The 17,676-nt window shown below is 39.6% G+C and overlaps 2 protein-coding genes across 2 annotated transcripts in view; one reads left to right on the top strand and one right to left on the bottom strand.

Annotated features, from left to right (window-relative positions):
- Positions 1-9,774, bottom strand: part of ncf4 (neutrophil cytosolic factor 4) — a 60,965-nt gene extending 51,191 nt beyond the window's left edge. The window contains exons 1-3 of the mRNA XM_041784766.1: positions 9,518-9,774; positions 5,613-5,697; positions 5,357-5,516 (exon numbers count right to left, since the gene is read on the bottom strand). Of these exons, the coding sequence (XP_041640700.1) occupies positions 5,357-5,516; positions 5,613-5,697; positions 9,518-9,549 (277 nt within the window). The 5' untranslated portion in view covers positions 9,550-9,774. The remainder of the gene's footprint in view (positions 1-5,356; positions 5,517-5,612; positions 5,698-9,517) is intronic.
- The window catches only part of pvalb7 (parvalbumin 7), a 70,782-nt gene that overhangs the window by 31,406 nt on the left and 21,700 nt on the right, over positions 1-17,676 (top strand). The gene's annotated exons all lie outside the window — the stretch shown is intronic.

Below are 17,676 nucleotides of genomic sequence, written 5' to 3'. Positions count from 1 at the left end.
GGAAGATGACGAAAAACATCTTTTCTGATATGAAAAGCTTTGAAATTAGGCCCTTTGTTCGGCTTTTATAAAGACATATTGAACAGTTCTAATAAAACTACCGCTATACTACAGCTACATCTGCGGTAATCGCTACACCAACGGCAACCACTGCTTCCAGCTTCTAGTAAAACTTTGCAGAGGCAACTCCGGTTCACACATTGCCTATTAATCCCTCATAACTAGAAACATCATCAGGCATTAACTCTGACATATCACCCAGCTTTGCCCTAAAGGTCACATGTTTATCCTTTTTAGACAAGTGTATATTGGTCTTAGAGGTCCTATACACTCCAGTATTGAGTTTTTGCATGTCTAAAAAAACCTCTGTTTCAGCCCTGCTAAGAACGAGCTGTTTCTGTGTCTGTTGCTTTAAATGTTAATGAGCTGCCTGACTCCGCCCCTCTCAGGAAATGGATGTAGCTAAATGGATGTGTTTCTCCTTTTTTGATCCTCCTCTCAGGAGAGGACAGCGGAACTTTCTTCCAAGTGGGGAGGGCCAACCAAACCTGGGGGTGGTGCTGCCTCCCCAAATGACATCATGAGGGGAAAATCTGAAAACTGTTTGTTTTAGCACACTTTTTCTGAAAAGTGGGTGTGTGGGGGGGTTGAGTTTCTGATACCTGGGGGGATTGTGAACAGGCAAGGGGCACATATTTTTGAAAAAGTGTATTTTGCATAATATGTGACCTTTAAGTTAATTTTAAAAGCCATCCCTTATTTCTAAACCAATTCAATTCTTATTTTATGTCCCACTAAAATAAAGGAAAAACACTGACAAATTTAGGGGCCGCTGACATTAGACAAGTCAAAGATTTATTTTATGAGGATTTAAAAACTTCATCTTGACAATCTTTAAGATTATATCAACAAAGCTTTCTAAGTAACTGAAGGTCTACTGGCTTGATTTTTAAGAGATAAAGTTATTTCTGTAAAAGAAAAAAAATTACACTGCAGCATTTTCTGAGCTTAACCTCACATTATTATGCACAATCGTGTTTCTTAAATTTGCTGTTAGTAAACCCTTGGCAGCCAACAAGTATTGGATTTTTGAAAAAGTAAGTTTGTTCAAAACTGGAGCTGAATTATAATAAAATCTGTAACACCCACAACTGCTATTATTCTTCTTCACTCGTCTTTTTAAATCCAGCCAGAAAATACAGTCATGCATAGATCCACTCTGAGTACTTGGTGACAAAACAAAAGATGGTTAAAGTTCAGTTTATGAAAAACAGAGTGACCAATCTTTGCTACTTAAAAAGCTAAACTCCATCCGATAGGTTCAAATTGTACAGGACGGGGTGATAAAATTTAAGCAGCTGTCACCAAAAACTCAGCCCATCGCTCTCTATATGCATGAGGTGGAGCAAGATAAGCGTCTGTCCTTGAAGGTTATGAAGTGACACCACATAAATGATCCGCAGAGCAGTGTAGTATGTTTCCTGTGTATTAAAGCAGCAGCAAAGCCCTGACACAGCAAAACCACTGTAAAAATGGAAATGACAGTAACCCTGGCAACTGCACTCCATTCTCACTCAACTCTAGAGAGACATGCAACCTTTATTTTTAGAATAGCAGTTTGCTCTTGAGTGAAGCAGAACAACCATAAAAAGATGCCAAACCATGGAGTTGTATCCAGCACAGTTTCATTTTATATAAAAGTCTTTGACTGTCCTTATCTTGGTCACTTAGAATCCTATCAAGAACTTTAACCAAACCAACGTTGTTCTTTATAAAAAGGCATAAATGTGCAGTTTGCTGGAGTTAGCACATGTATTTTCTGGGGTGTGTTCACGAGAACAAGGTGAGACAAACAAGACAAGATATTGAGTTTACAAGATGAGACACTGGGTTCAAAAGAAGTAGATCAGAATAGATAATACATGACAAGAGTAGACAAGATGAAACAAGATACTGAATTTACAAGAACAGGAAAAAATACCCAAGATAAAACAAGATGAGATGAGACAAGCAAGATACTGAGCTCACAAGGACAAGATAAGATGAGATATGGGGTTCCCAAGAAGAGATGAGATGTGACAGGATGAGACAAGGTGAGTGAGTGAGTGAGTGAAGTGAGTTCACAAAAACAAGATAAGTAACAACAAGATGGAGAGAGCTGAGATAAGACAATGAGAGATGGGACAAGACGAGACTAGACATATGAGAAGAGTAAGGATGCTAGGTGCCCAAGAACAAGATCAGACCAGACAAAATATGTCTAACAGACTGAGATACTGGATTAACAAAACCAAATGATACTAGACAAGATAATGGGTTAATAACGAGATGAGACAAAAAAGAGACACGGTGGTCACAAGATGAGATAGAGGGTTCATAAAAACAAGACAAGCAGAGACAAGATGAGACAAGAAGAGATGAGATGTGACAAGTCAAGTAATACAAGTGAAGATGCCATGTTCCCAAGAATGAGATTAGATGAGACAAGATATTGTATTCACAAGACCAAGACAAGATGAGTTATTGGGTTCACAAAACAAGATGAGATGGGACTAGAAACTGGTCTCACAAGAACAAGACAAGACAGGATTAGATACAAGGCCACAAGAATGTGAAGAGGCAAGATGAAATACTGTGAAGAGAAAAGATATTGGGCTCACAACAACAAGATTAGATGAGACAGGACATTGCAAGATGAAACGAGATGGGCTAACAAGAGTGAGACAACACAAGACACTGGTTTCAAACTACTGGGATACGATAAGGCAATGTAGTATAAGATAATGGGTTTAAAAGAACAAGTTGAGACAAGATGACATACTGGATTCACAAAACAAAAGGAGACAAGACAAGATGAGACCAAACAAGATACTGGGTTAACAAGATGGAGATGCCAAGAGGCAAGTTACTAGGTTTACAAGACAAGATAGTATGTGACTAGATTAACAAGATGAGATAGTGGGTTCACAAAAACAAGATAAGCTGAGACAAGACAAGAGAATAAGAGATGAGACGTGGCGAGTTGAGATGAGATAAGACAAGCAAGATACCATATTCCCAAGAACGACTTTAGAAAGACAAGATAACAAGACAAAGACAAAGACAAGACAAGACAAGACAAAGATGAAACAAGATGAGATACTGGGTTCACGAGAACAACATGAGATAAGACTGGACAAGGCGAGACGGGGGTTCATCAGAATGAAACGACATGCCAATACAATACAGTCAGGATGAGATGAAGTGAGACATGATGAGATAAGATACTGGTTTCACAAGAATGAGATGAGAGGAGATGAGGCAAGATGAGATGTAGGGTGATAAGATGAGATACTGGGGTTTACAGAAAAGTTGAGATAAGACAAGCCAAGATCAGACACTGGGCTCAGAAGAATGAGATGAGACAAAATATTGGGTTCACAAGAACAAGACGTGACCAGACCAGACAAGATGTGATGAGGTGAGATACTTGATTCACTAGAATGAGATAAGATGAGATGAGACCAGATGAGACAAGACAAGACATGTTATGATGAGATGCCAGGCTCAGAAGAAAGAGATGAGACAAGGTATTGTGTTCACAAGAACAAGATGAGATAAAATCTTAGGTTTTCAAGAGCTAAGAGGCAAGACAAGATAGATGGATAGCCGTTTCTTGTCATTGCACTGTAAAAATGCAACAAAATTACATTTGGCAGTCTCCTCTGTAGCAGCAAACACAGTGGTCCAAGCGGTGGTTAAAAATCCGCAGCCTCATTTCAACCATCCTGCTGGAGAGGGAGAAAGATGCTCAGTACGACAGGTTTGTGTGGGGCCACTCTTAGCCTAGCCTGCAGCCCAGCTTCTTTGCCCTGCTTTCGCCTTCTCACACAATGCTGCCTCCTCCCCACTGGCTGTAGGTGTTGTGCTGGTCCACGTCCTCCTCCCGTCAGTCTCCAAGCGCCCTGTACTCCGGATAATCTCAATCAGGGAAGATGTAAACTCCGCGGGCATGCTGTCAGTTCTGGTGTAAGTGTAGGGCTTTGTTTTGTTGTTAATGATGGAGTGCCAGGTCGCTGTGTTCATACGCGCCGCCCCATGCTACCTCAGTAGGTAGCATTCAGTAGTCTCCTGTTGATCAGGCAGTGTTCCGTGGCAGTTATTGGCAGTTGTTGTTAGCTTTTAAGATAGCCAGGAGTTGTAGTTGAGACTAAGGTCTTCTTTTAACCTTTTTGGGGTTCTTCCTGATGGAAATTTCCCTTTCTATCTCTCAAAGGTGTCCTGGACCATCCTTCTTCTTTGTTTTCACAGGTTTTAACATATGTTGTCAACTTAATAGCGAAAAACTCTACAATTCCAGGATATAACTGAAGAGAGCATCTTTCTTGCTGCCAACTGCTCTGGTTGCCCAGCAAGAGACAAGAGGTGATGAAAAGAGATTCTGGGCTCACAAGAAAAAAATGAGATGAAGCAAGACAAGACTATACAATATTTTAAATAAATTGTGATTAAAAAAAATGTGTCTAGAAAAAACTCTTTTGCACCTTTCCATGGCTGTGTCCTTCCAGATACGGGGGTTGAGGAGGCGAGTGAGTGCAGGCCAGCCAGTCTCATCACATATCTCAACTCTGCCTGGTAAATGTCCTCCTGTTACCCAGGGACACGATTTGTTCTTTGGCTTTGCTCCAAGGTAGTTCCAGGGAGGCCTTATACTTGTATATTTATTACACAGAACAGAGCCTACCTGTAGCTTTGTCTGTGCTCGTTTGCCATGTGTTAGCCTGCTTCTGTCCACTGATTTGAGCCAATGGTAAAGTGGTGTCATTCCCACCTAGTCCGTTTACTTCCACATTAACTTCTAGGCGGTGAGTCTTAGTCTCCAGCACGGCAATTTTCTGCGAAAGTTTGTAGAAGTCGTCTATAGATAGGGGAGGCATCTTGATGCTTATTAGCTTAGCTGAACACTGTGTTTCTGTGGTACAGGCTTGTGCTGTTGACAGGCCACAGTCAAGTAGCACTGAAGAGGTCATAAAACATTGAAAAATGGCAAAAAAAAAAACCTTCGTCTTTAAAATGTTGCAAAGCAAAGCAGCGTTTTTTTGAAAGAGTACTAGGTCTTTATGGAAGTGCTGTTTTTAACTGAAGCCTAAAGCTTAAGAACAAGTTACAAAAAAACGGAAGTGCCATACATTTCTCCATGCCAGCCAGACTTGAAAACACTAAAATCAGGTCACAATGACTCCCTTGTTGAGGTCCTCTCTTGATCTATCAGTACTTAACACACATGTATTTGAACAATGTGAAATCAGACACCATGCTGAGTACTGTAATGTGAAGTCTCTGAATGCAGCTGCAGGTATTATTGTTGCACACTCACCTGGAAGAGAGGGCAGGATGCAGGTGTTGGGACCAGGTTTCTCTGGGTCTTCCGGCGAGTATTTGGACTCCAGGATTTGATGCAGGTTGAAAAACTCTCTGTACCTCCTGTAGATGAGGTACTTTCCCCCGCCTTTAGTCTTCACCTCAATCACAAACCTCTGAGGGAGAAAAACAGGACATAATTGTTGAAGTGGTTAAAGTAATTTTAGTCATTATGGCTCGACTGAAAGTTTGTGGTAGTTTTATAAACTCACAAAGTAGTCAATGAAGCCTTTCTTCTCCTCAATATCAGCAATGGTTGCTGAGATAGGGATGTTGTGAGGCAGTTGATCGAAGTCACTGAGTAAGAGGAATCATCTGGTTAGAATACTTTAGCAACCTGAAGCACAAATACTAAGATAAACTATGCAATCTGAATTATGGGCATTTGTGCCAACTAAATCATAGGCTAAATAACTCATTATTCTTGACTTGTTAGCTTCTAGTTCTGCATATACATTTGATCTGTGGCAACAAAATAAGGTTTAAGGTATCGTAAATGCTTTGACACTCTTTGATTCTGATACTGAGGATAGTCAATACCAGTATCAAATTTATCAGTAATAGTGAGGATAGTCAAAGGTGTATTGAAGAGGAAAGAATCCATCAAAATGTACAGGCAAACACCTGGATACTTAGGCCTAGTCCATACATGGGTGGGTTTTTGAGTGTTTTGGCCTCTAATATAAGTGAAATGGCATTTTAGGTCACTGAGAATACACCCCAAGGTGAAGACATCGGGAAACTTTGTTTAAAGTTTTATGTGTAGACAGGGGGAAATGAGTTTTGGGCTTAAACCATCACAGGATTGCCTGGTTTCTTCACTGCCTCATGTCACTGGTGTGCAGTTTGGTTTAAATGGGAGTGGATGCAAAATGGATGCTTGTGGCAACAGTGCTAACTGGACTTTTTACATACTTTTGCATGCACACAGTTACTCTCCCACTAAGTTGGCAAACAATGGCCAGTTAAGATGGTCATTGCAGGAGAATTGCAGAAACATTTTTGCATGTCAAAGGACACTGGTGCTTTCTCTTTGTCCGCACAGTGAGGGAAAAGACTGCTGTTGACACAGCATGCTATGACAATGCGTTTTCGCATTTCACGTGGACGGGATTATTCTTGAAAACTGAGGATAACCTCTGTTTTCACATTATTCACAGTTTGGACAAGGCCTAAATCACACAGCTTCAGTCAGGACCACTTTGTCAAGAGAAGCTGCAGGCAGGGAGAGAAACAGCAAAATACCCAGAGCAGAGAAGTCAAAAAAACAACAGAATGACATTGGCTGTGTCTGAAATCATACACTCATTCCCTACTTCCCATCCACTCTATAGTGAGCAGCATATAGTGGACTCAGCTGAAAATTCAAACATGATTTCGGACACTACTCCAGCCACGGGCGATGTCATCGCCATCTCATAATTAAGACGTTTAGCTACAATGGCTCGTAGATTTCCATGACAACAGCTGAGGATCAACATTAATGGTAGAATTTCACTGAAAACTGGTACTAAACGTAATGTATTTCACACAAAAAATACTAATAGATGAAAAAGTATGCATCCTTAGTGGCAAAATAATATACATTTTTATGTGTATTTTAACTCATTTTTGCAAAGAGATGGTGGTCTCATGTCTCTTGTAATCCTCATGGGGGAAAAAACCTTACTCCGTTTTGAATCCTCAACATTTTCTTACAGACTAAATACTACAGAAACACATAAAAATGTTTATTTTAAAACATTTTTATATGTGTTTCTGTGCTCCTCACGTAAATCCATCATGTTTGAGAGCCATCATGTTTGATGCATGTTGGTAAATATTGCTGGGCTAGTGAGCATTGGTTGTTCACTACTTTTCAAAATGCATCATGGGATAGAACGAGTGCACTATAAAGTGAATAACAATGCTCACTCAGAATTTGGACACCACTACAGAATGGCGGATTCACTTTATAGTTCACTATATCATGAATAGGGAGTGATTTCGGACACAGTCATTGATTAAGTCAAAAGTAGAATAAAGGAGGAGCTGGGGTGAAGGAGGGTGTCAAAAAGCAGCTTGCAGAGTGAGCAGCAATGCATAGCCGGGCTACAGCATTTTAAATCTGGCAGTATGGTGTGATTAGCCAATAGCATGCTGGGCGTCAGCTGATTGGGGCTCATGTGAGATCAGCTGATCTCAATCACATAGCTGTGCTTGACTGTGGATGGCCTCAAATAACACTATATGCTCTACTGACAACAAATTTGTGCAATTCAAGCAATGTGCTGAGGACTGCATGCAATTTTTATAGATTGGAAACAAGAAATTACATAATTTGGGTACTTCTGACTTCTATTTGTACTACCATGATATCAAAACTGATAGCTTTATCTTTCTCTTTCTCTATCTCTTTCACAACAAATATAGTAAAGTTAAAAATGTTGGTCATTGTGCCTACTCTACATCATATGTTAACTGTTACTTTTTTCACTTATTCGCTTCCCTTACCTGTTTCCAACCTGTTATACTGCATTATTCTTATTAGGGCTGAATGATTTGCAAAAATAATCTAATTGTGATTTTTTTTATTGCGATTTAATATGTGATCATTCTTGGGTTAATCTTATGCATTTTTCGATAAATTCAAGCAATAAATAATTCCATAAATAAGACCATGTGTATTGAAAACAATGTAACTATTTCCGAAGCAATTAATCCATAGTGCATGAATCTGAATATGAAGGTGCAACAAGCTTTAAGCTATGAAGGAGGCAGCTGGGGTGGAGGAGGTGAGGCTGGCTACCAGCTGATTGCAGCTGGAGTATGACATTTGTGAAGTAACACTACGTTCATCAGTTTTATATAGAATGAGCTAACTATTTTTGCTCTTCTTGCAAGTGTGATGTCATTTGCTTTGTTTAAGGGAATTAGTATTTTTATGTCACTCATTTTGATTAAGGAAAATATACATAAAACACAAAAAGGAGGATTTTTGTAAACAATTATAAAAAAAAAAAAATTGACACTTGAATGTGTGCATAATGTGCATGAAATCTCTGCCGCTGCAAAAAATTGATTTATTAAACTGGTGTTTTGACACATTTCAAGTTAAAGAAATACTGCAACTTCTGCAATTTGAAAACTGCAGCAGGCCATACTGCAATTTAATCTAATTTGCAGTCAATTGCCCAGCCCTTTTTCTTATTTCTTTGGGTGTTAAAAGGCAATCATTTATCAATACAATAAAAAAAGGAAAAAAAAAACCATTTCACCTATGTTGTCTACAAGTAGGAAAAGAAATGTGCTTTAAAGAGGAATGATAGCAGGGTGCAGATTGTCTAGGGGGTACATTTATAGGTGCCCTGGGTTCAAGTCTGGCCTGCAGCTTTTTTCCAACATTTCTCTCCCCTCTTCTCTCATCCCTGTTTCTGATTCAATAGCCTACACTGCACTCTCCTCCAAGTTAAGGCATCAAAACCCAGAAATATATATCTTAGAATAGAGCACTGATACCAAATATTGCATACAAAGTCCTGGACACTGTCTTAACTGCACTGTACCAGACACTGACAATGAATTTGTGCAATACAGGCAATATGAAGGCGATTTCCTGCAACTGCTGATGACTGAAAACTCAAAATTACTCAATATTGAGTGACTCAACCTCTATTTTTACCACCACGGTAGTGAAACTGATTGATTTGATTTTGACTTGTGTCATATCTCCTCTATACAGTATGCAAACTTATGTTTAATTACAGCCTTCTTAGCTGTTTCTTTCAGGCTTTGCTGCTTGTTTATCCTTACATCGATAGGGAAAACGCATACTTAAAACCATGAAATGATATTCTAGCTAATCCTCTGCACACTCAATAAATGCCACAATAGTTTCACTACTTTAGCGGCATTTAACACGCAGAGACGATTAATAAAACTGAACTGAAAGTGTGACCTAAAAATAACCATGCTAAACAGTATGACTTGAAGGTCTATGAGGGGAAAAAGACTTTAAATAATGATCATTTAAAGCAGTTTTAAAAGCAATAAAAGCAGAATTCCTGCACAAAGCTTGTCAGGGTGTAAGTGGTGGGATATTTTCCTCTTCATTTAGTTCGTCGTAACTTTGACTCACCTTTCGTCTCGTAGTTGCTGCGGCAGCGACATGATGATGAAGGCTACACTCGGCTAATGACAGAAAAACGGAGCAGCTTCGTGAGGAGGAATGCGCCTCAAAAAGAGCTGTTTTTATAACTACACAAACTCTACTACAGGATGAGCTTCGTCTGAAAGTGTCTGCATGTGTAACCGTGCGGAACCAGACAACAGGAAGCCAAAGTTCCCCTAAAAGAGCAGAGAGAGGATGGTGAGTTTGTTTGGCTGCACCAGAGGAGTTAGGCTAGAGGGGCGGGGCCAGAAGTTCAGCGGGGGACAGGTGCACGAGCCTGCAGGTAGATCCGACAACAGAACAGCAGCATTGCCTGTGACATTACCTGTGACAGTACAAGTGAGTAATGTCTGCACAAACTCAGGAAAACAGATGAAGAAGGTCAGCTAATGCAAATTAGATCCAAAAGAAAGCATTTTCTCATGTAACGAGTTTGTGTCGTACTTTCCAGCTCCTCAACTTCACTTTCCACTTTGTGTGACTAATAAAGGAATAACTTATCTTATCTTATCTCATCTTATCTTATCTTTAAACCAGAGTGAAATAATTTCTGAAATTATAGAAAAATCTGAAAGCTAATAGGGGAGACAGGGGTTGGTTGTTACACTTATATTTGTGCTGTATTCTTGGTCAGTACATCCACGTTTCTAAATAGGAAGGAAATTTGAGGTGAATTTGGCAACTATGGAGGCCCTGGAGGGCAACAGCAAAAAAAATTGTTGAATAAAAAATACTTCAACAAACACAATTTTGTGGAAGACAGTATTTTCATGTTTGATGAATTTCTTTTGCTCATGATGACATGTATTTTGCTTTTTTGTATAAGTTTTGTGTTCCATAATTTTTTTACAATCACAAAAGGTTGTTGTATACCAGACAATGTTTTTGCATTTTGTGATATCTTACATGAAATGTTTTTGTGTTTTATTAAATACTTTTGCATTTAATTAAATAATTTTGAATATGACTTCCAGGGCCTTTGTAGATAGGTATCCCTGTCACTCTTTATATTATCCTAGCAGGTTATTAACTTAACAAGAACCAGACCACTAAGCTTAAAAGCTAAAGGTTGTACAGCACGGTGCAAAATTTTAAGGCAAGTTTTGGCTGAAAATTGAGGCTGCAGTAGGACTTGTAATGGCAAGTTAGCAGTTAAGGCACCATTGAACAGGAAGGTAGACTGACAAAACCATGGTAGTGCTCTGGATGCCCTTGTATATTACCAGGGGCATGGGAAAATTATCTGTTGAAAAGTCCACACCTTTAAGGTGGAGTAGGAGGTGGATGTCGTAAATAAGCATGTCCTAGAGCAGTGGTTCCCAACCTTTCTTCTTTAAGTCCACCCCTACTCATATCTGAGACAAGCTAAAAATACAATGGGCCCAGATACTCTATGCTTGTCCTTACCAAAACATCAGTCTATAACCCATCCATTATTAGGGCAGTGTATGAGGGCCACATTAAAAAAGAAAATAAAAGAAAAAATCTATTAATTTTCAAGGAAAAAAAATACTTGACATTCTTCAATTTAAAAAGTAATTAATTTGTAACAAAAAAGTTTTTTTTAACATTTAATTTTGTAAATGTACATGAAATAAAACTTAGAATTTCTGAGATTATGAAGAAAAAAATACAAAATTAAAACACTTTTTTCCTTTTTTTTTCTTGCAAATTTTGACTTTACATTGTTGTAAATTTAAGTTTATGATGTCAAAATTCAAGAATCTTTAAACTCAGGAATTTTAGGGTTTTTTTCTTTTAATTTTCCAAATAAAATGTGGCCTTTTTCCCCTCTAAATACACAACTTTATAATCTCAAAACAAAACTTTTCCCCCATAAAAATTGGATTTTTTGTAGCTCAAAATTAAAAGATTCCATTTATTTTTCTAAAAATATGTATATCTTAGGGTGGTTTTATTATGCTGTTGTATACAATGAATTCAAAAAGACTATATGCACAGAGTTTTTACAACATCAGAACAGACGGGGTCCCATGCCTCCCCTGAGATCTTCGGTGCTCCCCTCTAGGAATGCCTGGACCCCAGGTTGGGAACCACTACCCTAGGACACATCCTGGAGGATAGGGCTGCCATGAGCCCCTGGAAGTGCTGTGGATGTCCTAAGGCCTGAAAACCACTGGTGGCCTCTGGGCATTTTTCCAGGGGTGTAAAGGCCTATACAAGGAGATGTCATCAGACTTGAACCTGGCTACTGAGTGACACGTGTGTTGACGTGTGTTGAGCTTGGCTTTCATAATTTTAGCCCTGGACGTTATATGGTTTGCGCATTATTACATCAATCACTTCTGCAATGAACCATAAAAGGCTTCATGGTCAACAGTCTCTCAGGCCAGCATCATATTTGGACAGCTTGTATGAGTCTTAACAAACCGTGTTTACAGGCCTCTCTGTTTGACATTCAGTTGGTATAGCAGTGTTTTGTTTACCTCTGACAGAGCCTGTTTGTTTGGCAGAAGCCGTATGTGCAGCATTGTGTGCCAAATGAATAAAATCTGTCACCAATCAGAGAGGAAGATGACTGAACAAAACTCCCCACCTCCTGTGATCATGGATAATGCTTGTGTGCATCTTCAGAAACCCGGTGCAGCATCACCTGTGAAATAAACAAGGAAGTTATTGAGGTGTAAACACTGATGTAAATGAGTTAATATTGTTCTTAAACTGGTAGGTGCTGAACGTGTGGGGATCACCTGATTGAATAAGAAATGAGCTTTTAAATGCAGGTTTTAAAAATAGAAACCTTTGAGTAAAATTGTGTCCTGGAACTTCCAAAACACTTCACACCATGTGACTTTTTTCTCATTTTGTCTTTGGGTCTATTTTGTCATTTGATAACTCACAGAGTCACAGTAAAACATCTTTAAATCACTCCCACATCCAATCTGAGTGACTGGTTTAAATACTATCAACATGCAGGATGACTGCTGCAGCCTCCCACACTCAGTCACACAATGAAGGATTCATTTATGTCACCAGAACAAAAGCATCACCGTACTCCAGTTTAGACTGTCCTTGTTGAATGGGAAGTTGGCTTTCTTTGTAGAATGAGAAACATAGCCTACTTTGAAAGTGTTTGAGTGAATAAGGTGAGGAATGGGAAAGGAAACTTCTGTGTTAGGTTTTGAAAATTTGGGGTGCTTTAAGTCACTCCTGGTTTTTATCTTGATGTCTCCTCCTTAGCACATTTCCAGATGAACATGCCAAAATAAATCCTTCTGTGGGCGCTTTACTATTAAGAGAAGTTCAGTTTAATAGCAAATGTGCATTTCTTTGTTGAATAGATAAAAAACAGTCATACAGTGCAGGCTGTTAAATGTAATTGTTTTAACCAGAATTAGCTTTCATCGTGATTTACTGCAAATAAAAATAATCAAATAATTTTAATTAAAAAAAAGTTATGGAGTCAGACTAATCATTAAGTAGACATCATGTTGTAGAAGTCCTATCTGACACTGCCCACTTTATTAGGTACACCTTGCCAGTACTGGGTTGGACCCCTTTTTGCCTTCAGAACTGCCTTAACTTTTCATGATGTGGTTTCAACAAGGTGTCAGAAACATTCATCAGAGATTTTTTTCACTTATTTATGCTAATTTCTAACCCCTTTTCACCACTTCACTGGCCAATATTGTTATTCTGTGGGACCTTTTAGCCCATTTTGCCTAGTCTGACCAATTTTTGCTGCTTTAAATCAATTTTTGCCTAATTTTTATCCTTTTTTTTAACCCATTTTGACCCCTTTTCAACCCATTTATCCTCCTAAAACCCTGCATTAAATTTTGGCTTTCTTAGTTGCTTAAATTCTCTTCAGGTATTTTCATAGCAATTTTAAATAATTTTCATGGAAAATTGTTCTTTTAAGGAATTTATATGGATTTTTTTCTTTTTGGGGGGGCATCATTTTGGTCAACATTAATTCCTGTTCAAACACATGGCTTTGCTTTTAAACATATCAGGTCCTACTAATGTTACTTAAGTGGGAGAAACTAAAAATGCATTCGAAACAAAAGCTCAGGTCTCAGGAGGTTACTGCAGCTGGCATACTGGCCAGCTTAACAATGTGTTCTAATCAGGTTTTATTTCCTAATGAAAGACTAAAGATTTGCAGCACACCCAGACTGTATTAGACCATTGTAGGGAACACTTGCAGCTGTGTGAATTGAGCTGTTGTAGGTGTATCTGGATGGCTGATGGTGCTGCCTTTGATTTAGTTTGTTAAGTCACCAATAGCCAAAAGGCCAGTTCTTTTTTTCAACAGTCGATCAATGCCTTGCAGTCTGGAGAGAAAGTCAGCTGGCCATGCCAGTTATAAAGCTGCGAAAGGTCAGCTGAGTGCAATGCATTTTCATGCTCATGGCAGATGGCATAAGCTTCCTTGGAATAATTCTGGATACTCTTTATTATGATTTTGCTTCTTTGACAAAAGCAGAACTGCAACCATAGCAGGAAACTTGCTCTCATTGTCCACATTCAAACTGAATGCTTCAAGTTATAAGAAGCTACAAGACTGGTGTGAAGTGAAAACTGAAGCAGAGAGACATTGCCAAAGCAGCAATGCATTACATCCTCCTGGTTGCAGCAGTGTGATTGGCAGGCTTTCAGAGCTTTGCAAAGTGACTCCTGCAAGCAGTGGAAAGTCTCAGCTTGTTTCTTTGCAAATATTTGGTCTGAAATTATCTTTAATTTACTGCACAGCCATAACTGATTGAGCATATGCTGGGGCTGCTGTGCTTTTTTGCAATCTCCATCTGTAGTTAGATTTAGTGACAGCTTGTTGTCTGTGACAATACACAGGTAGTTTTAACTTTGAACTCGCTCCAAAGTCTCTCCCTTAATTCCAATGAATCCATGATTTCCTTTTAAAAGCTACACAAACTTCCTTGGTTGTCTTAACATTCAGTTTGAAACCTCTCCAAACTTGCATGTATTTATGTTCTAAGTTCAGGAGATAACCTTTCTCCTCCACCTGTTTAGTCAACATCAAGCCTGTTCAGACATTCTTTCTTTCATTCTTCTCTCTTATCTCATCTGAGGTTTTAAGTGCACATGCACGCCCTTATTCAAACATGCTGTGACACCTGACATCTCAAACATCTTTTACATACCATACAAAAAACAGGGGGATATAAAAAAAAAATAATCTGATGGGAACTTACTGAAATAAAATCTTAAGGCACAATTCAAGAGGTGATTAAAGGCTTCAACACTAGATGTCAGCAGAGCCTTTGGTGTGGTACAGTTTGGCGTTTGTGAGAGAGATTAAAGCTTTGATTTACCATCCAATCTTCAATGGTTTCTACAGCGCTCACAATGCAGTTGAATGAGGCTGCAGTTTCTGATCAGTCTTATTTTGTGGCGTCACTTCGCTCATCCTGTTTGTCAACATAACACACACAATATCTATGATCAACAAGCCACATACCTTTGATTGCACATAATGACAGAAAATCCCCATCTTCTTCCAGCTACCGTGGCGTGTTGTTTGCTCTCTCACTCCACGTGGATCGCTGCATCAGTGGCTGCGCAGTCAGAAAGATGAAACAGTGGCTGCATTCTCCAGTGAATCAAACACAGTGTTTGTCTTTGCCTTATGTTCACAGTGTTACTACCAGGCAGATTTATTGTTTGCATTGAGATAAACACATGTGCATAAATATTTCAGAGTATGCTTAACATATTTGCTTGCAGACAGTAAAAACAAAGTCAGCTAGGAGGAAAAAAAGAGATGGAGAGAGAGGATGTGGGAGTGTGAGAGGAAAAACTGTATGTGTGAATATTTGCTTGTAACACAAACTCTAAACGACAGAGTGAAAGTGAATCTCTGAACAAGAGAGAAGAGTGAAGCAAAGTGTGACGAAGCATCTATGTGAGTGTGGAGTGGGGTTAGGGGTGCATATTGACTCTAGATCTATTTTCATGCAGCCTGGGATGGATCCTTTAAAATGCTGCTGGTATAACAGACATTCGCCAGCCACGAATTGCAGAAACGTTTTTCAAAGGTTTATTTATCCTCAAGGACAGACCAGCTGTTAGAGTCTGTTGTGTGGTCTGTTTGTGTGTTTTATACTGTGATGTTTATGCCTGCAAAAGAAGGTTTATGTACGGTGGCCCTGAAGGTTAAATGCAATAAAATTTCAAAAACATTTCATGAAATATAAACACTTTAGCCCAGGTCAGACTGAAGATTTGCAACATGAGAAGATGCTTTAAGAACACTGCCAGTGTAAGTTCTCAGCAATCGGTGGCGGCAGGCTAATTAAGTCAACCCAGAAGTCTTTTTCCTGTGCAATGTTTTCCAGTTCCTACTAAGAGGTTCCATGGAGCTCCCAGGCCCGATGGGATGTATAATCTGGGTCCTTCCAGGGGGTCTCCTTCCTAACTAATCAACACTACCAGGGGTCAGAACGCCTAGGCCTCCACCCTCGCCTGCCGCTCGGTCTCCACTGCACCCAACCCTCATGCCTGTCCCAGTAGGTGGTGGGCCCACAGGGTGTTAACTTTTTAGGTGGAGCCCATGGAGTGCAGCCTGGCCACCAGAGTCTTGCTGTCATGCAACCCCTTGGTCTGGCTCCAGGGGGACGTCTCAATCTGAATTTTCTTGAAACGCCCTCCGGTTCACTGGGACCCCAAAAACCCTCTGCTAAGATAGGGTGGCAATGCTTGAAGGGGTGATTACATCTATCTTTTCTTTTGAGTCTTTATGGAAATTCCAGCTCATAAACATTCCTGTCTCCACCATACTCCAGACTTAAATGAACAGCTGATGGAAGAGACAGGAAAGTTAATGGACTAAAGCTTCTGTGTAAAAACTAAAAAAAAACAGCTGGATATAATAATTTCAAACAGTCAGTTAAATGTGAAAAAGGGAAATATAAATACGGTTTTGAAAAAGCTCTTGTTTTTCCAGCAGGATGTGCATCACTTACTAAGATAAAACATGAGTTATAAGAGTTGAGATCAAACAGTTCAATCTTGGTTTCATCACACCAGAGAATCTTGTTTCTCACAGTCCGAGACACTTCTACATGCCTTTTTGCAAACTCCAAGTGGTCTTTCATGTGTTTTGCACTGAGAAGACGCCACTGGCCACTCTGCCATAGAGCCCAGATCAGACAAAGGCTGCAGTGATGGTTGTCCTTCTGGAACTTTGTCCCGTACATACAGGATCTCTGGAGCTCAGTCAGAGTGACCATCAGGTTCTTGGTCATCTCACTTACTAAGGCCCTTCTCCCCCGATTGCTCAGTTTGGCCAGGACACCAGCTCTTGGAAGAGTCATGGTTGTGCCAAACCTTTTCCATTTGAGAATCATGGAGGCCTCTGTGCTCTAGGAGATCTTCAGTGCTTGCAACAACCCTGTCTCTGAGCTCTGCAGGCAGTTCCTTTGACCTCATGGCTTGGCTTATGCTCTGATATGCATCGTCAGCTGTGAGACCTTTGAGAGAGATGTGTACCTTTACAAATCACATCCAATCAGTCTAATTTACCACAGTTGGACTCCAATCAAGGAGTTGAAACGTCTCAGCAAAGATCCAGAGAAATACTGGGGTGTGAATGCTTTCCCAATGCACTGTATATTTTAAAGCATGCTATCGTTTTGAAAAGAACGATGAAACACAAGTACACTATAAAAAAGTCTGATGATGAGATATCATGAGCCGCCAGCACTTACGCACACACATACTGTACACACTTGCAGAGGAACAGAAGAAGTGAGACTGTCAAAAACACGCAGCTTATGTTTACCATGCTGACAGCTGTCACTGAGGAGGCATCATGAGGGGAGCAGAAGGAGGAAGAAAGAAGAGGAGGTAGGCATGAGCAGAGTGCTAATGTTATAGAATCTAAGATTTCATCCAAACCTGAAATCGACAGCTTCAAAAGTGACTCAAAAATAGACTTTAGCTTGTTTTCAAAAGATGGTATCATATCAAGAGCATGGCTGGAAAAGTTACAGCAGACAGTACTTGGGATATCATAGTGAGACGTATCATTTCAACACCGATCTAACCTGCTGTAGTAACTTCAGTCATTACTTTACTTTCAGACATGACTCTAAATTGGCCGTAGTTTAAGCATGGATGTCTGTCTCTTTACAGTGTGTTAT

Source organism: Cheilinus undulatus, linkage group 4 (genome assembly GCF_018320785.1).
Source record: "Cheilinus undulatus linkage group 4, ASM1832078v1, whole genome shotgun sequence".
Lineage (NCBI taxonomy): Eukaryota > Metazoa > Chordata > Actinopteri > Labriformes > Labridae > Cheilinus > Cheilinus undulatus.
This window is presented reverse-complemented; position numbering and strand designations above follow the sequence as displayed.